This window comes from Carcharhinus amblyrhynchos, chromosome 6 (assembly GCF_965287045.1).
Source record: "Carcharhinus amblyrhynchos chromosome 6, sCarAmb.v2.hapA, whole genome shotgun sequence".
In the NCBI taxonomy this organism is placed as follows: Eukaryota; Metazoa; Chordata; class Chondrichthyes; order Carcharhiniformes; family Carcharhinidae; genus Carcharhinus; species Carcharhinus amblyrhynchos.
The window spans coordinates 24,832,824-24,855,595 of NC_137329.1; the positions used below are offsets into that span (position 1 = coordinate 24,832,824).

General features: G+C 42.9%; 1 protein-coding gene and 1 pseudogene across 3 annotated transcripts in view; one reads left to right on the top strand and one right to left on the bottom strand.

Annotated features, from left to right (window-relative positions):
- bmal1a (basic helix-loop-helix ARNT like 1a) overlaps positions 1-22,772 on the bottom strand; it is a 127,416-nt gene that overhangs the window by 52,314 nt on the left and 52,330 nt on the right. The window contains exon 1 of one of the 3 annotated variants that reach the window (XM_080190048.1): positions 9,090-9,198. The exons of 1 other annotated variant lie outside the window; for it this stretch is intronic. Coding sequence is in view for 1 of the 2 variants with exons in the window: in XM_080190047.1 (XP_080046173.1) it covers positions 4,457-4,472 (16 nt within the window). In the remaining variant the exon portion in view is untranslated. Of the gene's footprint in view, positions 1-4,456; positions 4,477-9,089; positions 9,199-22,772 lie in introns of those variants that run through there. One more of the 3 variants, XM_080190047.1, reaches the window with a different exon arrangement.
- Positions 10,719-10,877, top strand: LOC145344677 (U2 spliceosomal RNA; annotated as a pseudogene).

The following is a 22,772-nucleotide window of genomic DNA, read 5'->3' on the forward strand; positions in this document are numbered from 1 at the left end:
GGATATCTGGAACTCAGTCAGTCCTCTGAGAACAAGCTCTTGGCCCTGGGAGATGAATTGAAATTTTCAAAACTAAGATCGCTAAGTTGTTGTTGGCTTTAAGGTTTCCAGGATCTAATTAAATGATGGAGCTTAATGGCCTCCTCCTTTCTAATTGTTGTCCCTAGAAAACAGAAGTCCTGTAATAGGAGACCAGGTGTAAATGATTGCAGGGATCATTTGCAGGGCAAAATATATTAATGAGCAGTGCAGAGTGTTACATGGATGGAAATGGAAAATCTGTATTTAAACTTGCCCACTTTCCACATCACCTCCCAACAATAGTATGCTTCCGAGATGGAAACCCGAACTATCGTAGAATAAATTACTATTAAGCAGGTCTGCAGATCAAGAGGTGGACCAGGAAGACCCAGTTCTTGGGAGGGCAGATTTGTGTTTCGGAAAGGGAGCCTCACCTACGTACTGCACATCATGGAAACTTGTCCACCTGCACTAAGAAGTTTAATGATCATAAAATCTCTACAGTGCAAAAAGAGACTATTCAGCCCATCAAGCTTGCACCATTAACAATTACATCGAGACCCTATTCCCGAAACCCGCTGTATTTATCCTGCTAGCCCCCCTGACACTAATAGACAATTTAGCACGGCCAATCAACCTAACCCCACACATCTTTGGACTGTGGGAGGAAACCAGAGCACCCAGAGGAAACCCACGCAGACACAGGGAGAACATGCAAACTCCACACACACAGTCACTCGAGACCAGAATTGAACCCAGATGCCTGGCGTTGCCAACCACTGTGCTGTCCATAAAATATGGATCTTACAAAGAAAGAATTTGCATTAATGTAGCAACTTTTATTAACCTCAGGATGTCTCATAGTTCCTTACAGGCAATTACATACTTTTTTGAAATGCACTTTTATAGTTGTTGACGTGTAGGAAACACAGAAGTCAATTTGTGCATAGCAAATTCCCACAAATACAGTTTGATATTAACAGAAAAATCTGAACTTTTTATGTAGTAATATTGATTGTGGGTTAAATATTAGCAAGGACAGCACAGAGCATAACGCTGCGACACTTCTAAATAGCTCCACGAGATCTTTTCCATCCACCAAGAAGGTAGTCAAGGCCTTAGAATCACAGAAAAGAAAACCTACAATGCAGACGGAGGCCATTTGGCCCATCAACCCTGCACCGACAATAATCCCACACAGGCGCTATCCCCATAACCCCATATCTTTACCCTACTAATCTCCCTGACATCCCCCCAACGCTAAGGGAGCAATTTGTCATGGCCAGTCAACCTAACCTGCACATCTTTTAACTGAGAGAGGAAACGGGAGCACCCGGAGGAAACCCACGTAGACACAGGGAGAATGTGCAATTCCACACAAGACAGTCACCCGAGGCCAGGAATCGAACTTGGGTCCCTGGCTCTGTGAGGCAGAATTGCTAACCATTGTGCCGCCCCAATAGTTTCATGTTTCATACTAAAGATGGTAGCAGCAACAAAACAGCATTCCCAGCACTGCACCAGGAGCATCAGCCTAAATTTTCATGCTCCGCATCTCTGGAGTAGGTCTTGAACTCATGACCTTTTGGCTGAGAAACGAAAGAGGACTACCCACTGAGCCAGGGTTGATATCAAACAACGTGACTAATATGAGTTTCTCTCAGAGTTTCTCCCACTCATTCAAATAACTACCGCAGTGTGATTTTGAACTTGCAGTTTTTCTTTTGAAAATAACATTCTGATTCTCATGAGCTAACCTGCCCACACATACACAATTCAACTTGTTACTCACTGGCTTCATCCAAATATGAGCATCCAGGAAAACCAAGATGCTGAATAATAAATAGCTCGGCAAAACACAAGCAACGAAAGTGGCACAGTGGTTAGTATTGCTGTCTCACAATGCCAGGGGGCCCAGGTTCAATTCTGGCCTCGGGTCACTGTCTGCGTGGCTTTCCTCCGGATGCTCCGGTTTCCTCCGGAGGTTAGGTAAATTGGCCATGCTAAAATTGCCCCTTGATCAACAAAGATTTCTTGGTTACAGGAAGAGTTAGTGGTGTAGATATATGGGAATACAGGGGTAAGGTTGCTTCGATGGGCCTCCTTCTGCACTGTACTGATTCCATGACTCTAATCTAATGAACATGATTGGCACAACAGGATGTCAAAGGATTGCCAATGGTAACAGATGTTGTGGAATAGCCTTACTAATATCCCAGTCAATTCATCTTGGCATGATCATTTCCCATGTATGGCTGTGCCATTCAGGCACAATATCATTTGGCTCACCAACAGGACAGGTTAGAGCCTGAAGCTGCGAAGTGTCTTGATTGTTACAGAGGGGAAGGAAGTGAGTTAATGGAGGACCATCTAAGGACCACCTTCAGCAAGGCTCTAAAGATGGCAGCTGGGTAGCACTCTCACTTCAGAGTCAGAAGGTCCACAGCCCACAAGAGAGTACAAAATCCAGGCTAACACACCCAGTGTGGTACTAAGTAAGTGTTGCACTGCCGAAGGCACCACCTTATCAGGGAAGCTATTAAAGAAATAACGCTCTTGCGGAATATAAAAGATCCATGCTGCTGTTACTTTGAGTACAAAGTTGCTGTGTTCTCTTGATCAACATTAATCCCTGCAATAACAACACCAAAATTATCTAGTATTATCATGTTGCTGTTTGTGGAAGCTTGCTATGCACACATCCTACATTACAACCATGGCTATAATTACTAAATGTACTTCACTGGCTATAAAATGCTTTGGGGCATCCTAGAGTCTAGAAAGACACTATATAAATGCATATCTCTGAGGGAAATCAAGAGATATAGGGAGCAGGTAGGAAGGTGGAGTTGAAGTCCAAGATCAAGAGTCATCACATTGAATGGCAGAGCAGGCTTACCGGGCTGTATAGTCCATTCCTGCTCCTATCCTGTGCGTTTTTACATTTTTTAAACTAGTATAAAAGTGTGACAACTGGAACAAGGACAGGCAGTGATGGATGTGGGAGTGGCCAAGGGAGGCAGTCATGGAGAAGGTGGCAATGGAGCTCCTCTTGGTGTGCAGAAGGGGATTAACAGGGTATAATCATCCTGCCTTGGCATTAAGCAGAATTACATCAAATTTACAGCACAGAAACAGGCCATTCAGACCAACTAGTCCATATCTACACTCCACTTCATTTCACCATATTCCATCCTCCCTCATGTGTTTATCATGTTAGGATCGCCTTAAAAAGCAGAGTAGGCAAGGAGCAATATGGCCTACTCCTATTTCTTATGTTCTTCCTCCCTTAAATGCATTTATTTAATTCACTTTTACCATTCATTTTGGTAGAATGGTCTTTGAGCAAGCCAGTGCAAACTCGCATCGCCAAATGGCCTCTTTCTGCACTGTAACGATTCTGTAGCGAGTTCCACATTCACATCACATTCTAGTTTCTCCTGCATTCCATTAACAAATTTATTATTGGCCGTTTTATAAATATGGTCCTAGTTCTGGACTCATCCACAAATGGAAATTATGTCTACCCTATCATACTTCATGAAATAATCTTAAAACCTTTATCTGGTAATGCCTCAACCTTCTCTTTTACAGAGTATATGTCCACAGCTGAATGGCAGCTGTAGCCTTTGTCTCTGAATCACAATGGTTCAAGTCCCATGTTAGCGGCTTGAACACAAAAACTTCAAGTAGTACTTAACTGGCTGCAAAGAGCTTTGAAATTTCCAGTGACCGTGAAAAAAGCTACTTAAATGCAATTAAAAAAGCAAACTACTGCTCGTGCTGGAAATCCGATTGTAAAAACAGAATATGCTGGGTAAAGTCAGCAGGTCTGGAAGCATCTGTGGAGCAAGAAACACAGTTAATATTTTGCATCCATCTGATGCTTGTACAGAACATAAATGCAAGTCTTTTTTATGTTCTGGTTATAGGCCTTTCACCTGTTGGAAACAGTTACTCATCTACTATCTAACCCCATCAAGATTTTACCAAATTTCCTTTTTTGCTCGCTGAAGAGCAAGGAAGACTGAAGACATTCCCAGTGTCTTCAGTATCTAGGTTATGAAAATCCTTTATTCCTGGAACTATTCTAGTAATTAGGGTCCAAATTCGGGTTAGGTTGATTGGGGTTAATTTTAGCATGGCCAATGTCAGGCGGATTAGCAGAGTAAATATGAGAGGTTATGGAAATAGGACCTGAGTGGGATCGTGGTCAGTGCAGACTTGATGGGCCAAATGGCCTCCTTCTGCACTGTAGAAATTTGATGATTCTATAATCCTCTTATGGATCTTGGTGTTCCACTGTGAACCAAGTCTGCACTTTGTAATATTACAAGTTGATTTACAGATTTGCTTTATGAAATTTTAACAACTTCTGGATTTTGACCCAGAGACTGAAACACTCCTTAAGATGTGGAAGGAGGGTGTGACTGACCTCCAATGTCAATCATTGCAGTTGCCTTGAATTTGCCTTTTGGTGGGGGAAGGTATCAAAGTTGAACTTCTTAGAATAACCTCTTAGAAATAGGCTGGACTAGCAGAAGTGTTTTCTACTAATTGAACTTGATCCAGACAAATGTTTAACCGATTAGAAATGGGACACTACTGTTCAGAAACATGGCCAGTAGTATCGAAGGTTGAAGATGCTGGTTGAAGAGTAAACGTCAATGTAATATAAAACTTTCCATCAAGGGCTACTGGGAAAAATAATTGTAAACATTTTCTTAAAAAAAAAGCAAACAGAGGACATTACAAAATGTCAGTAATACAGTAACTGGAAGGAACATTCCACCAGGTCAGTATGTATAGAAACCACAACACAAAACCAGTTGGCATTTACCCTTCACATCATAATTCAAGAGAATCTTCCTGTCACATCTGTGATGTAAGTTCCCATCACAATTATATAGAGGGAAATTAGTGTATTATTTTTACAATACCATTGATATTAAAACACACCATTACTTTTAAGATTAAGATCAGATAACTGAAGATTGGTATGTCTGTCCCCCAGTTGCAGGGAAAAAAACTTAAAAGTTAATAAACAATTACATCCAGCATTAATTAGTGATCGCCAGGGGTAGATGACTTATTTCCATAGTAAAGACACCAAAGTCAGGTCACTCTCCATGATTTCATATACATGATACCAGATTTCAATGCTCAATTAAGTAGTATTCTTGTTTTAGGATTTCATGAGAGAACCTGAGCCCATAATCCAGACCAACACTCCAGTGCAGCACTAAGAGAGTACTGCACTGCCAGAGTCACTGCACTGTCACTATCTATTGATGAAACGTTAAACCAAGAAGCCTCTCAGATGGACACAAAATATTCCGTGGTCACTCTTATTAGAGGGAAGGAGGAAAATTCCCCCTATGCACCCTGGATATATTCTCTTCCAGCTTTTCAGGAAAAGGTACAAAAGTCTGAGGTCACCTACCAACCGACCCAAGAACAGCTTCTTCCCTGCTGCCATCAGATTTTTGAATGGACCTGCCTTGCATTAAGTTGATCTTTCTCTATACCCTAGCTTTGAGTGTAACACTACATTCTGCACCCTCTCCTTCCCTTCTCTATGAACAGTATGCTTTCTCTGTATAGCGCGTAAGAAACAATACCTTTCACTGTACACTAATAAATGTGACAATAATAAATCAAATCAAAAAACATTTAGCCCTCAACCAACAGTAAAATAGATTATATTTGTTTAACTACTGCTATTTGTGAGACTATGCTGTTCACAAATTGCCCATGACCACTACCATTTAGAAGAACAAGGGCAGCACATGCATGGAAACACCCCACCTAGAAGTTCCCCACCAAGCCATTCATCAACCTGGCTTGGAACTACACCAGTCACTGTTGCTGGGCCAAAGTCGTGGAACTCCCTCCCTAACAGCACTGAGTGTACCAAAACCACAGGGACTGCAGCTGTTCAAAAATGCAACTCACCATCACCGTATCAGGGGAAATTAGGGATGGGCAATGAATGCTGGCCTAGCCAGCAAATCCCACATCCCTAGAAAGGATAAAGAAAACTCCCTACAGTATTTCAGTGACGATATTTTAAATGTCATTCCCTCAGTCTGCACTGAACTGTCAGTCAGATTACCTAACGTTCACCAGTGAAGCTTAAATCCTGAGCCAGAATGCTACCCACTGAGCTATGGCTATGGCTATAAAATGCTGAGAATTTTTTTCCATACATACAGTGCAGAAGGAGGCCATTCAGCAATTGAGCTTGCACTGATCACAATCCCACCCAGGTCCTATCCCCATAACCCCATGCATTTATTCTGCCTAATCCTCCTGACTAAATTAGCATGGTCAATCAACCACATATCTTTGGAATGGGGGGAGAAAATCAGAGCACCCAGAGGAAACCCACGCAGACACAGGGAGAACATGCAAACTCCGCACAGTCATCCGAGGCGGGAATCGAACCTGGGTCCCTGGCACTGTGAGGCAGCAGTGCCACCGTGCTTTACATATGAATGCGCAGACCTGACGCAAGTGCTAAGGTAGATATTAACAAGAGAATTTAAAATAACAACAGGTTTTCAATTTACAATGCAGCGTGGGCAGAACGCACAATGTAATTCTCAGATTACCAGATTCAAATACCAGAACCAGACTTAATAACATAGTAAGACAATCCAAAGCATTCAAATTAAACCACGCAAGGGACTATTTAGGACAGATAACCAAAAGTTTAATCAAATAGTTGGTTTTAAAGAACATTTAAAAGTTGGAAAGCAAGATACAGAGCTTTGGAAAGAAACTCAGAGTTTAAGGTCTAGGCAGCTGAAGTCACTGCACGGTTACAATATAATAAATGAACTTCTAACCAGAAGATTACACATTATCATAGAATCCCTACAGCGCAGAAGGAGGCCATTCAACCCATCAAGTCCGCACCAATCACACTCCCACCCAGACCCTGTCCCCGTTAGCCCACATATTTATCCTGCTAATCCCCCGGCACTAGGATCAATTTAACATCACCAATCCACCTAACCTGCACATCTTTGGACTGTGGGAGGAAACTGGAGCACCCAGAGGAAACCCAAGATTATGCAGGAAGAATGTACAAATTCCACACAGGCAAAAGTATAAGGCAGCATATATTATGACTGGAGTTTTTTGGAGCTGCAACATGTGTGCTATTTGCTGCAGCTATTTGTATATATCAACATTTCTTAAAATTCCAACAAGTTTTGTAAACTTGTTCAAAAATATTTTCACATAAGAAAGTACATTTACCACGTTAACAGATCCAAATGCTAACCCGTCCCTTTCTCTTTTACAAACGGACTTGTTTGTCCAGCATTGCTTGTCTAATTTTAAATTTTGTCATATATATTTTTATATCAAACCAATCCAAATAGCCTCCTTGCTTAACTGTTAAAAAGCATCAAGGTGCATCACAGGAGCATTATCAAACAAAATTTATATAGGAGATAAAGTGCTGGAAAAACTGTTCAAACACCTCTGAAGAAGATCCACATCGGACTCAAAACGTTAACTTTGCTCCTCTCCTCACAGATGCTGCTAGGCCTGAGTTTCTCCAGCGCCTCTTTTTTTACTATTTTAGATCTCCACACAAGGAGATAGTTGGACCAGTGAGCAAAAGAAACATCTTAAAGGAGCTGAGAGAAGCAGAGAGGGGTTTGGAGGAGGAATTTGCAGAATTTAGGGCCAAGGCAACTGAAATTCAGACTGGTTGAGGGTGAAGTGAATGGGGAAACATGCAAGATGTCAGATCTAGAGGACAGCAAAGATCTGTCTTCGAAACCCTGCCAAACAGTGACCACGGAGATCGATCACGCACGCACACAGCACACTACCAGACCCCAGGAAAAAACAAGGTCTACAATACAAAAAACAAAGCATATGCACAAAGTACTGCAAAAAAAGTGTGGCAGGATGTGAGCTCATCTATCAGAGAGGGTTTCGAAGACAGATCTTTGCTGTCCTCCAGATCTGACATCTTGCATGTTTCCCCATTCACTTCACCCTCAACCAGCCTGAATTTCAGTTGCCTTGGCCCTAAATTCTGCAAATTCCTCCTCCAAACCCCTCTCTGCTTCTTTCAGCTCCTTTAAGATGTTTCTTAACTACTTCTTTTTCCTCAAACTTTTTTTTCCTCCAACTGATAACAATTCTTGCAATAGTGCAAGTCCAGTACGGGCTTTGTGCATATATGTATGTACACATGTTTGCATATATGTACATGTATGTGCATGCTTCAGGTGACAAAGTGGTTAGCACTGCTGCCCCACAGCGCCAGGGACCCAGGTTCAATTCCCAGCTTGGGACACTATCTGTGTGGAGTTTGCACATTCTCCCCATGTCTGCATGGGTTTCCTCCAGGTACTCCAGTTTCCTCCCACAGTCCAAAGATGTGCAGGTTAAATGGACTGGCCACGCTAAATTGCCCCTTAGTGTTAGGGGGACTAGCTAGGGCAAATGCATGAGGTTATGGAGATAAGGCCTGGGTAGGATTGAGGTCAGTGCAGGCTCAATGGGCCAAATGGCCTCCTTCTACACTGTAGGATTCTATGATTTTATGTATGTGCATGCATTTGTACACACATGTTTAAAATTTATTAATGTGACAAGTAGGCTTACATTAACACAGCAATAAAGTTACTAGGAAATTCCCTAGTCGCTACACTCATTCGCCTGTTCAGGTACACTAATGGAGAATTTCACATGGCCAATCCACCTAACCAGCGTGGCTTTCAGACTGTGGGAGGAAACCCACACTGACACGGGGACAACGTGCAGACTCCACACACACAGTGACACAAACCGGGGATCGAACCTGGGTCCCTGGAGCTGTGAGGCAGTAGTGCTAACCACTGTGCCGTACCGTGTATGTATGTATGTATGTGTGAGGGGGTGGGGTTTGGGGGGTCTTGGGGGTCCAGAGGCTCTGGTTCTATGTGAGGGCTGATGTGTAGAGTTGGACAGAGAGAAAGGGGGTTCAAAGCCCCATTTTCCACTCCTCCCTCCCCTTCGCCAAATGCCTGCGGTCTGAGATGTAGCACTGGGTTACTCACCTTGTACGGATGGGGTTCCGACAAGTGTTCCCTCCCCCAGGTGTGCTGCCTTGCCACCGCCACCACTGCCGCCGCTGATACAATGTCGCAACCCAAGGTTCCACTGACCTACTTCCAGCCGCTGACGTAACTGCTGACCTGGATCCCCGCGAGCCCCGCCCCTCTCTTGTCAATCATCACCCGGCTGTCCAATGGCCGCGCCGCTCCGCTCCACCAATAGGAAGCGCGTTCTGTCCGCCCGATTGACCAATCACAGCGCCCTCTCCGCTCCGCCAATAGGGAGCCCGCGCTGCCCCCTCCCGGGCGGGGCACTGACCAATGGTCACGCGGCTTTCCCAGAGCCCGCTCTGCAGGCGCACCTATCGGAAAGCGACATTTTCTCCCCGCCCCCGACGGCCGGAGCCAGTGAGCGGTTCGCTTCCATCCCCCGGAGCCAATCGAAGCCAGGCTGCCGCTGATTGGTGAGGCTTGGGGGTAGGCGTGACCAATCCGAGAGCAGCTTTTGGAATTGGGCGTTTCAGCGGAGATTGAGCCTCCCAATGGGATGCCGAGGTTGGTGCAATGGCGGCGGAGGGGTTGCCACGGCAACGGGTGGTAAACTTGGCGGGGTCAGAGAGGCCTGAGACAGCAAACCCAAGGTGGAGACAGAGGCAGTGTGGATGTTTAGTTTATTTGTGAGTGTCACAAGTAGGCTTATATTAACACTGCAATGATGGGGCGATGTTGTGCAACACAGATTTGGGGACAAATGGTTTAAGTGTGAGAGGGAGAGAGAGTCAGATGGCTATTTCTTAGGACCTTGCGGTACTTTTAATTCTTATTTTTAAAGAAAAGCCAATTCAAATTAAGTGCAATCATGGTCCCCACATGAGGGACAAACCAGGTCCAAGCTGACAAGACCCCTACTTGGGGTCCATCAAACAAGATCCAAGCTGACAGGGTGAGGCACTGCACCATTTCCAGGGCTTCATCTGATGCTTCATCTTAACCAAAAAGCCAAGATGGCTTTGAAAAATTGCATTCGGTAAAGCCTCAGTTTAAACCTCATTCGGAGATAGGGCCGGAATGAGGCGACTTTTTGCAAGCTGTGCCCAGCATATCTTCTAATTCTATTTTTTACTCTCCTATTCTTCTTAAATTTCATTCTAACTCTTTTAACTCTCTTGTTAAGTTGATCGTTCTCTACACCCTAGCTATGATTGTAACAGTACATTCTGCACTCCCTAGTTTTGTTCTCTATGACTGTATGCTTTATATAGCGCACAAGAAACAACACTTTTCACTGTATAGTAATACATGTGACAATAATAAATCAAATCCAATCATTTGGTACCCTGAAACTTTACACTCCCCCATCGTGGGCAAACTACCATCACAGGCATCATCAGCACATCATCCACAGCAATGGGCTAGCCTCATACTCTGCTTGATCATGCTTTCATCCCTGCCAGATAAAGCCTTGGTTTAACATCATGGGCTACCCTGATCCTTTACCCTAGTCTGTGCAAACCACCATCGCAGGCATCGGCACACCCCAAGTGCTATGGGCTAGCTTTGTCCTCTGCCTGGGAGATCAACCTGCCTGATCATTCACTCTCTGCTGCCAAATAACTACACTTCTGTGAGCTAAACAATTCTCGGCCTTTTGGCTAAGATCAAGTGTAGTTTTGCTGTCCCTCACTCATTTAAAGCAATTTTTATAGCAGCATCTAAGCCTTTTGGCTAAGATGCAAATGAGGTCAAGCCTTGGAGGAGGTGCAATGCCTGCTCCAATCAGGTTGGATCATATTAGATCAAGCCCAAGGTAGAAAGTGGCCAGCCTGTCATGTCAGCTTGGACCTGGAATGTCTCACTCGTTGAGACTTTGAATTGGACTTTGATTGGATTGAATTGGAGATAAACAAAAAAAAAAGGACAGAGAGATAGCAAGCTCTGGCTGATGAGGAAGGTCTGCTTTGCATATTATTTTAAAATAAGTGTTCAAATGCACAAATGCACAAGGTACTTAAAAGGATTGGTGCTGGGGTGGTGTGTACAGATTCATCACAGTTTTTAAAAGGGAATCAGATCAAATACTTAAAAGAGGAAAAATTGCAAGGGGATGAATGAGCGGGAACAAGAATCAATGGGCCAAACAGTCTCCTTCGGTGCTGTACTGTTGTGTAATCCTATATGCAAGAAAAACCTTTCAAGTCTGGGATCAAACCAGTACGATTCAATATATCAGTCCTCTGTTCCCTAGAAAATAATAAGACTGAAGGGCTCACCCATAGATATTTTTAATAAGTTAGAGCAGATGTTTCCACTTCCAAACAAGCCTACAAGATTGTTATTAATAAATCTAGTAAAGAATTCCAGAGAAACCGCAAGTGAAATTTGCTACCAGATGGGTGCTGTTGTGAGCAGTGCAGATCAATTTGTAACATTAGAGAAAGAAATTGATAGATGTGAAGCCATCACCTTTGGACTGAAGAAGGACAGAACAGGTTATTTTCTAATGGTGGACAGCTAAAAGGGGTAAAGGTTAAATGAGATTTAGGGATTCTTAAAAAATGTCATGAGAAGGTACAGAAAACAATCAAAAACACAAATGGATTGACTAGAATATGAGGGCATAGAAGTTATGCTTCAGTTATAGAAAGCCCTGATTAGATCACATTTGGGATACTGTGAGTAGCTCTGGGCATCACACTTTAGGAAGGATATGCTGTTTTCGGAGGGAGTGCTGTGTGAATCTGCTGGAAGGATATCTAAGCTCCAACGTCTCATTTGGGGCCTGAGCACAAAAATCAAGGCTGACACTCCAGTACTGTACTGAGGGTTAATTTACTGTTACGGGTGTCAGCTTTCAAATAAGACATTAAACCAATGCCCCAGCTGCCAGTTCAGATGGATGTAACACGACACTATTTCGATGACAAGCAGGCAGATTCTCCCCAGGGTCCTGGCCAATATTTATCACCTAATCAACCTCATGAGAAAAACATCTGGTCATTATCAGATTACTATTTATGGGAGTTTGCTGAGTGCAAATTAGCTGCTGTGTTTCCAACATTACAACACTTCAAAAGCTCTTCATTGGCAGCAAAGCATTTTGAGAGTTCCAGTAGTTTTGCATTATGGAAATACATGGAAATTTCATCCAAAATAAAATTATGAGGAAAGATTACAAAACTAGATTTGTGCCCTCTAGAATTTTGAAGGTTAAAGGATGATTTGATTGAAGTGTCTGAAGTATTAAGGGGGGGAGAGAATCATAGAATTATAGAATTCTACTGTGCAAAAGGAGGTCATTCAGCCTATCAGGTATGCACCGACCACAATCCCAGGCCTATCCCCATCATCTCATGTATTTACGCCAGCTAGTCCCCCTGACACTAAGGGGCAATTTAGCATGGCCAATCAATCTAACCTGCACATCTTTGGACTGTGGAAGGAAAGCGGAGCACCCAGAGGAAACCCACGCAAACATGGGGAGAATGTGCAAACTCTACACAGACAGTGATCCAAACCGGGAATCAAATCGGGGTCCCTGGTGCTGTGAAGCAGCAGTGGTAACCACTGTGCCACTGTGCTGCCCCTCGGTTATTAGTGATATTTTCCACTGGCCACGGGTCCAGGACGCGGTACCATACATAGTCAAAAGAAGCTGGTTTTTCAGGAGTGAAATTAAGAAACAATTCCTCTTGGAAGGTGTGGTAGAATTTTAAAGCCCTTTTCCAGAAATGAAAATAGATACTCAACCATGATTATTTTTGTTATTTTAGGACTGAGAGTGATAGATTTTTGTTGTGTAAATAAACAAATATATTAATAAATATGTTAGGTTGGAAACCAGCGAAGATCTCACTGAATGGCAGAAGTGGCTAAATGGCCACCCCCAGTTCCCATGTTGCTACATGGAGTGTTTGAGATGACAAGTATGGATACAATTCAGGGAAACTTATATAAACGTACAAGTGATAGAGTGAAATGAGTGGAAAGAGGCTTCTGTAGGGCATGGATCTATTGGGATGAATGACCAGTTTCTGTACTGTAAACACTTCGTAAGGCAACAGAGGAACAAAAGGTGAGGCTTGTGACATTAGCACACCTTTAAATTTTTTTTTACCTTGTTCTCTGCAGCTATCCCAGCTTCAGTTCTTTTCATAGTGTTGCCAGGCTGGCTGCCAGATTGCTGCTTCAATAACTTAAGAAGGGTTTCATTTATTTTTACTATGGGCCTCAGGTACTTTCTGGTATTTGATTTATAACCCTGCATTGTTAGGGTGAAGACTGGTTGATGGGTCAGGGATGACAGGAACTCTTTCACTTTCAGTTTTGAGCTGCTGTTTTGGTTTAGGAGGAGATGACCATCACACTGGAAAGCAGTGTTTCTCTCTTTCTTCCTGGTTTTGGAAAATCTGCTGTTGATGGCTTGCCTAGAGTTTCTCTCACCCTGATGTTTTGGAAAGCTGTTCTGACTCCAGGTTTGTCTGTGTGTGCCTCGAGCGAACTGCGACAATCAACCAAAGGGCTAAGTTCCAGTATTATGTGAGCATTAGCCTTTGCTGTGTTAAACCTGTTGAAAGAAGTTTGTTTATGGGATTGGTTTGATTGGGATATTTCCTATATTCAGTTAGGGTTATACAATATAAGAACATAAGAAATAGGAGCAGGAGTAGGCCATCTAGCCCTTCGAGCCTGCCCCGCCATTCAATAAGATCATGGCTGATCTGTCGTGGCTCAGTTCCACTTTCCCGCCCTCTCCCCATAACCCATAATCCCCTCTCTTATCAAGAACCCATCAACCCGCTTCTTAAAAATATTTAGCGAGGCAGCCTCCACCACTTCAACGGGCAGAGAATTCCAGAGATTCACCACCCTTTGAGTGAAGAAGTTCCTCCTCAACTCCGTTCTAAACCGCCTCCCCTTTATCTTGAGGCTGTGCCCCCTAGTCCTACTGTCTTTTTTGAGCGGGAAGAGTCTCTCCACCTCTATCCTATCCATCCCATTCATCATCTTATACGTCTCAATGAGATCTCCCCTCATTCTTCTAAACTCTAACGAGTACAAGCCTAGTTTATTCAGCCTCTCCTCATAGCTCAATCCCCTCAACTCCGGTATCAGCCTAGTAAACCTCCTCTGCACTCCCTCCAGGGCCAAAATATCCTTGCGCAGGTGCGGCGCCCAAAACTGCACACAGTACTCCAGCTGCGGCCTCACCAATGCCCTATACAGCTGCAGCAAGACCTCCCTACTTTTATATTCAATCCCCCTTGCTATCATGATTATTTTTTCTTGCTTGTAATTGGTAAAAGTTATTGCTAACTTTTTTTCTATACATGTTAACAGTATTCTTAAATAAACTTTGTTTGATATAAGCTCCTTAGTGGATCAATTGAATCATACCCGAAGTGAAATATCTCATGCTCACCTTAGCCAAATTCAAAGTGCAAAACTTACGATCCAGGCAGACTTCATAAAACACTTTGAAGTTTCTGGCCTGATTTATAACAGGCTGAGGTCTGAGACGCCAGCTTTAATTGGCTTAAACATGGTAACCTGAACAATCCAACAGTTTTTAGGGAAGCTCATCCTGAACTATAAGGGACTGCCTCAGAGACATCTTCAAAATAATTCATTAAAAGTTTCCCTGGACTGTCTGCCTTTCTTTAATCAATAAAAAAGAAATAAGACCAGCTGAGAGTATGAAAAGAGACTGGCAAAGGGAATCTACAAACCTTCTATAGGCATGTACATTGGAAGAGGGCAATAGGGCCTATTAGGGACTAAAAGGGAATTTGCGCAATTACAAGCCAGTCTGTTTTACTCAGCCATTGAAAAACTTTTAGAAATGATAATCTAAGACAGAATTAGCAGTCAATTGGGCAAATGTGGATTAATTAAAACAAAGCACTGATTTGTTAATTGTGTTTAACTAATTTTGTAGAATGTTTGGATGAGATAATAACAATAATGCAGTTCATGTGATCCGTGTAGATCTCCAAAAGATGTTTGATATGGAATAGAGGGACAGTAACAACATGAATACGAAGTTGGCTGAGTAACAGATTTGTGGTGAACAGTTATGTTTAAGACTGGAGGATGATAAATAGTGGGGTTTCTAGGGGTTGGTACTTCGGCCATTGCTTTTCATATTAATCTATATTAAAGACTTAGACTTGGGTGTGCAGGATGCAATTGAAAAATTTGCAGATGACACAAAATATGGAAATGTTGTGAACTATTAGGCAGATAGTAATAGTCTTCAAGTTGATGTAGAAAGGGCAGGACACATGACAGATGAAATTTAATATAAAGTAGTATGAGGTGATACCATTTGATAGAAAGAATGAGGACAGCCAATACAAAACAAGTGATACAATTATAAACCGGGTATAGTATTAGAGGAACTTTTATGTGGATAAATTGTTAAAGATGACAGAGCAGGTTGAGAAATCATTTCTTAAAGCATAAAGGATTCTATGCTTTTTAAATGGAGCCGTAAGAATACGAGAGATGGGAAGTTATGAAGGATCTGTATATAGTTTATTTAGTACAGCCCAATTAATATGTCAGCTAACATTTTTGTGGTAATTGTGGTCCCTGTAGGAACACGAGTACATCAAATAGACTACGGCTGATCTGCACTTCAACTTAATTTGCCACTTTTGCTCCATATCTCTTAATATTCTGACCTCACAAAACAGTTACCAATCTTGGTCTTGAAAGCTTCAATTATCCCAAAATACACCCCCTTTGCATGAGGGAGATCCAAGTTCAGCTTCTAATTCCCTTGCAATGATTGTGTTTGCATGAATCTACACTCTTGCATTACATCAAGAAGAGGGACAATTTTCTGATTATGACAATATTAAGAAATGCCAATGCCATTTGTCAATGTTCTTTATCAATATCATGTTTTGCTTTCTAATAAAGTATTTCACTTTTAACGTTTGAGCCACTGAATCTTGTCCACCCCAGTCCAACACCAGCATCTCCACATCAGGGAAAATTGACAGCATCGATGTATGTGGGGACACCACAGCCTTCAAGTCATACCCTATCCCAACTCTGACATACATCAACCATTCCTGCTTTGGCACCAAAAATGACAAATTGGGACTTTCGACTAAACAGCACTTTCATTATATGGACTGCAGAGTTCAAGAAAGTGGCTATTGAGATGGGCAATAATTGCGAGTTTTGCCGAATCCCAACAACAGTTAAAACACGAAGTGGCTAAGTATTTGTCAACTAAAATCGCTAGCAGCAATGATTGCTCTACGATGGAGAAAATACGGTACACGGAAAGGAAATACATATCTGTACTAGATGCTTACCAGATAAATCAAAAGCAGTCCAATCCCAATTACAACCATCCTCAGAATTGTAATCAGATCATAAGTCATTGCAGAACACGATATATTTCATTAACCACAGTCGAAATTGCAAGTAGAAAAGCTATGTTTATATAATATGAATCTAATCTGTTTCAAAGCTTGAAATTGAAGAAAGCTGCTGGTGATGCTACATTATAATTGTGATGTCATTGCAGTGAAAATATCTTGCATAAAATAATAAATATAAGATTAAGATATGTTTATATGAAACGCTCCATGATCTGAGCAAATATTTGGATATGCGTATCACATAATTAATCCAGACTGAAGCTGAGAACCTAGCTGCTTTATCTCATCCCAGTGGTTCGTACATCATTAATAAACTGACAGCTGGGCAAGGTGAGTTACTGGCACGATTCAGTGATAAAAAAACTTCATGATAGTTGGTAGTGATCAAGTTGGTAGTTGGTTCTTTCCCCCAACTCAATTTTTGCTATTAGGTGCAGTGACATGAATTACATGGATTTATATTTTTCTACTCCCCAGCAGCTGCTTGCAATGGGATAGCTCCATGACGACCAACTGCCGCAACAACATTGATGCTGATGACAAGAGAACGAAAAGGAGAGGATAAACGTTGGAAACTGAATGAACGAATGAATGAATGAGTGGACTTTCCCTCTGGGTCAGTGGAACAAAGGTCGGCCCGCACTCTGATTGGGTGGAAGCCTCGGCGAATCGCCGCCCGCTCGACAAGCAGCGGGAGTTGTCATTGGCCGGACGGCTGCTGTCAATCGCACTTGCCGTCCAATCCGGAGAGAGCGGGGGCGTGGCAGCGCTAGTTTCGAAAGTGCTCATTGAATTGAGTGGCAGAGTCGCCTCGCAGAGACAGATAGTAGAGCTTGTGACTGTATCCCAGCTTCACAAACCCAGTAACCAGCTCCCGGCAAAGCATGAGCAGCTGCCCGACCGAGAAGCCTTGTGTGCTGGGCTTCGACCAGTTTGGCTTCGCGGTGTTTCGCAGGCACTGCGACAAGCGGAAGCAGGAACATCGTAGCCATGACTACAGGCAAGTCCCTTCCTGAAACCCACCCACTTACTGACCTAACCTAAAATCCAACTTAACAGCCCAGCCCAAAACCCATTTTAAAAAAAAGCCCAACTCAGATCCACTCATCCGATCGAAAACACAGGCCTTACAGCAACATTTGAATCAATGTTCTGAAATAACTGAGTTGCGGGTGAGGGATTGGGCAGGTGCACCTGTCTCGCAGGAGAGCTGGAGCCGGTTTGATTTCTGCCCAGAATTATAATTGGCAGCTGAATGCCCCTTATGGACACCTTATTGTTGTTTGAGGATCGGACCGAGTGGCTAGCACATAGACAGCTGTCCAAGTCTGCAACTGTCACTATTGTGCAGCGTATTCGACAGTTTCATTCGAATAATACGATTTGTTAATCCCAAGCCGTGGAAGGGCAAGGGAAGCTGGGGGTGGGGTCTAAGTACACATTTGTGGAATGGTGTTGCAACTGTTGAAAGTGATTTCAATATGTTACTTCCTTCTGGTTATGAGAGGAGAACTCAAATAATAGGCACGTTTGCAAGTATAAACGCCTGCTAATACAAAGCTTCCTGCTGGCTTGCAGCTATTATTAGATGCAAGTTGAATGTAAATCAGCAATTGAGCTCACTGCTTGACAAAGGAAATGGCTCAATCCAGTGTTGCTAGATTTAGACCAAACATGTTTGGTGAGAAATTTATACTGTTTTATGCAGGCCCTGAGCTCTTTTCTTTTCGCACTGGGAATTTTCCAACTCGAGGTGGGGGTTGGCAGTGCAGTGGTTAGCACTGCTGCCTCTACACCAGGAACCTGGGTTTGATTCTGGTCTTGGGTGACAGTTTGGAATTTGCACATTCTCCCTGTGTTTGTGTCCTCCAGGCGCTCTGGTTTCCTCCCGCTGTCCAAAGATGTACAGGTTAAGTGGGCAGGGTTAGGAGGGGAAGGTCTGGGTAGGATGCTGTTTCAGAGAGTTGGTGCAGACGATGGGCTGAATGGCCTCTTTCTGCACAGAAAGGATTCTATGATCCAGTGGAAGATAAGTACCAATTTCAGTGAGAAACTATTTGTGCTGGTTAGACCATAAGACATAGGAGCAGAATTACTCCACTCGGCCTATCAAGTCAGCTCTGCCATTCAATCGTGGCTGATGTTTTTCTCATCCCCATTCTCCTGCCTTTTCCGCATAACCCCTGATCCCCTTATAAATCAAGAACGTATCTATCTCTGTCTTAAAGACATTCAATGACCTGGCCTCCACAGCCTTCTGTGGCAGAGAGTTCCACAGATTCACCATTCTCTGGCTGAAGAAATTCCTCCCCACCTTTGTTTTAAAGGATCGTCCCTATAGTCTGAGGTTGTGCCCTTTGGTTTTAGTTTTTCCTACCAGTGGAAACATCCCCTCCACATCCACTCTGTCCAGGTCTCGCAGTATTTTGTAAGTTTCAATAAGATCCCCCCCACCCTTCATAGCGAGGGGGATTGAATATAAAAGTAGGGAGGTCTTGCTGCAGCTGTATAGGGCATTGGTGAGGCCGCAGCTGGAGTACTGTGTGCAGTTTTGGGCGCCGCACCTGCGCAAGGATATTTTGGCCTTGGAGGGAGTGCAGAGGAGGTTTACTAGGCTGATACCGGAGTTGAGGGGGTTGAGCTATGAGGAGAGGCTGAATAAACTAGGCTTGTACTCGTTAGAGTTTAGAAGAATGAGGGGAGATCTCATTGAGACGTATAAGATGATGAATGGGATGGATAGGATAGAGGTGGAAAGACTCTTCCCGCTCAAAAAAGACAGTAGGACTAGGGGGCACAGCCTCAAGATAAAGGGGGGGCGGTTCAGAACGGAGTTGAGGAGGAACTTCTTCACTCAAAGGGTGGTGAATCTCTGGAATTCTCTGCCCGTTGAAGTGGTGGAGGCTGCCTCGCTAAATATTTTTAAGAAGCGGGTTGATGGGTTTTTGATAAGAGAAGGGATTAAGGGTTATGGGGAGAGGGCGGGAAAGTGGAACTGAGCCACGACAGATCAGCCATGATCTTATTGAATGGCGGGGCAGGCTCGAAGGGCCAGATGGCCTACTCCTGCTCCTATTTCTTATGTTCTTATGTTCACCCCTCATCTTTCTAAACTCCTAGTACAGACTCAGAGACTGTAGAACTCTAGCCTAAAAATTAAAACTATGCATTTCAGGAGGGTGATTTGGAGGTACTTAACACACAATGTGGTAGAATTTTGGAATTCGCTTCTACAAATGGCAATTGATTCTTCATTATATTAATGTTAAAACTGAGACCAATAGATGTTTGTTAACCAAGGGATTTGGGGCAAAGGTGGATTTATGGAGGAGGATTACATATGAGCTATGACCTTAGTAAATGATGGAACATTTTTAATTGCCTTCCCAGATTGTGTTCCTAAATATAGCCCAGAATTTCATAAAACAGCAGAATTCTCATCAATAAATTCTTGAAATTTTTGGAGAATCTCATTAGCATACACCTGAGGCCATGAGTAAAAGGAATGGGATACAGTGGAAATAGTCATGAATAGAAAATTAAATTTATTCTGATTCATTTTTTTAAAATCCTGCTAGATTTAATAACTGGAGGAATTATTTCACAGATTCTCTATGAGCTAATATAGGGGAGGCAGTGATGTTGTGATAACGAAGGTACTCCTCTGGGAAATCCAGGTTTGGATGGCAGATTGTGAAATTTTGAATTAAAGAAAAAGTTCTGGAATTAAATCTAAAGATGACCACGAAACAATTAGGGAAGGAAATCTGCATGCCTTGCCTCATTAGGCCTACATGTGACTCCAAATCCATGACTCTGAAATAGCTGAGCAAGTCAGTCTGTTCATGGCAATTAGGAATGGACAATGAATGCTGGCCTAGCCAATGATGCCAACATCCCATGAATGAATAAAAAATTAAACTAAAATCAAGGATGTTCTGCACAATTTTGTTGTGGGGATAACATAAGCATAATGAGGGTGCAATTGTTACTCGTCAGTAATGCTAAACACATTGCATCTTGTTAGATCTTTAACTTTGAACAAGGATCAGGAGGCACAGGAACAAGCCTTTCGGCTCACCAAGTCAACACTGACACATGATTAAACTAAAGATATTTTGCCTCTACGTTGTCCATATCCCTCTATTCCCTGCCTATTCGTATAGATGTCAAGGTGCCTCTTAAATGTTGCTATCGTATCCCTCCTCAGGCAGTGCATTCCAGGCACTTACAACCCTCTGAATAAAAAAACTTACTTCTCATATCACATTTAAACTTCCCTCTTTTACCTTAAACCCATGTCCCCTAGTAATTGACATTTCTACCCTGGGAAAAAGACTCCCACTATTCATTCCATACATGCATCTCATAATTTGGTAAACTTCTATCTTCTAAACTTTTTTTCCTCAATGGAAAAATAAATTGAGAATGGGAGTGTAAAATATGTGACAATTTGGTGTCTCCTGTTTCTGAACTACACCAGGGACTAATTTTGTCTGCTATCTGTTGGTCATGGTTTAATAGTAATCTCACCACAGTCAGGAAGGTTCAGTGCAGAGACTTGAGCCTGTTATCTAGGTTGACATTCCCAGGGACAGTACTGAAGGAGCACTGCACAGTCAAAAATGCTGTTTTTTCAGGTGAACCCAAGGTCTTGTTCTCTATACCTTAGGTGGATTCCATGACGCTATTCAGGGGATAAGCAGAAGAGTTGTCACTGATGTTTTTGGACCATTTTAGTCCTTAACCAACAGATTTGCCAAATATTGCACTTCATGGATATTTGCTGTCTTGTAAATTGGTTATCTGGTTTCCTTGCATTACAACAATGCCTATACTTTAAAATAGCCCATTGGTTATAATGTGCTTACGAATGTTTTGAAGTTGTGAAGGGCATTGTATAAATGCAAGACTTTCTGTCATTCCTCCCTCCCTTTCCTGACTAGGTAAATAAGATTAGACAGTTAAATGTATGACACCAAGATTAGTGTTGGAGAAATGGGTTTTGATTCCTGGGGTGATAAGGAAAATGATGATTGAATCTCCTATCACTATAGCTGTGCCAGTCGTCTTCCTCCCCGTTTGTGCAGCAGCACCACCCATGGTGCCATGGATTTGGCTTCTGCTGCTATTCCCTAAGAAGTAATTTCTTCCTTCCCCGCCTCCCCAGTAGAATCTATAATGGTATATCGGTTAGAGAGAGGGAACTATCACAATATGTATCAATGATTTGGATGAGGGAACCAAAAGTAATATTTTCAAGTTTGCTAACAATACGAAGGAGAATGAGGAGAATGTTAAGAGGCTACAAGATGATTTAGGCAAGTTGATTGAGGAGGCAAATACATGGCAGATGCAGCATAACATGGACAAGTGTGAAGTTATCCACTTTGGTAGGAAAAACTAAATGGCAGAGTATTATTTAAAAAGATTGGGAAATGTCAATGTACAAAGGGACCTGGCATCCTTGCAAAGCAATCAGTGAAAGCAAGCATGCAGCTGCAGCAAGCAGTTAAGAAGGCAAATGGTATGTTGGTCTGCATTACAGGAACAAGGATGTCCTACTGCATCTGTACAGACCCTTGGTGAGATAACCCCTGGAGTATTGTATGCAGTTTTGGTCTCTTTAGCTGTGGAAGATAATACTTGCCATCGTTGGAGTACAGCAAAGATTCACCGGACTGATTCCTGGAATGACAGGATTGTCAAATGAGGAGAGGTTCAGTCTACTAGTCCTGTATTCACTGGAGTTCAGAAGAATGAGAAGACATCTTATTGAAATGCATAAAATTTTGACAGGGCTGGACAGATTGGATATAGGAATGAAGCTTCCTCTGGCTGGGAGGACGGGTGGGTGTAGAACAAGGGGTGGGGAGGGTCACAGTCTCAGGGAATGTGGTCGGCCAGAGGGTGGTGAACCTGTGGAATTCTCTACTGCACAAAACTGTAGAGGCCAAGTCATTGAATATACTTAAGAAGGAAATAGATTTCTAGACTCTAAGGATGCCAAGAAGTATGGGGAGAGCGCTGGGATGCGGTCTCCAAACTCTGATCTGGATGCGGGTCAGGTGTGGCTCGTGGGCTGTAGTTTGGAGACCCCTGAGATAGAGGATCAGCCATAATATTGAAAGGCAGAGCAGGCTCACAGAGCTAAATGACTTCTTCCTGCTCCTATTTTCTATGTTTTCTCCTCCTCATTTTTATGTTCCTCCTCTGTCCACACCCATCAATTCCATTTCTCATTCCTTGGCTCGTTCTCTCTCTCTCTCCCCTCGTACTCCTTATCCCT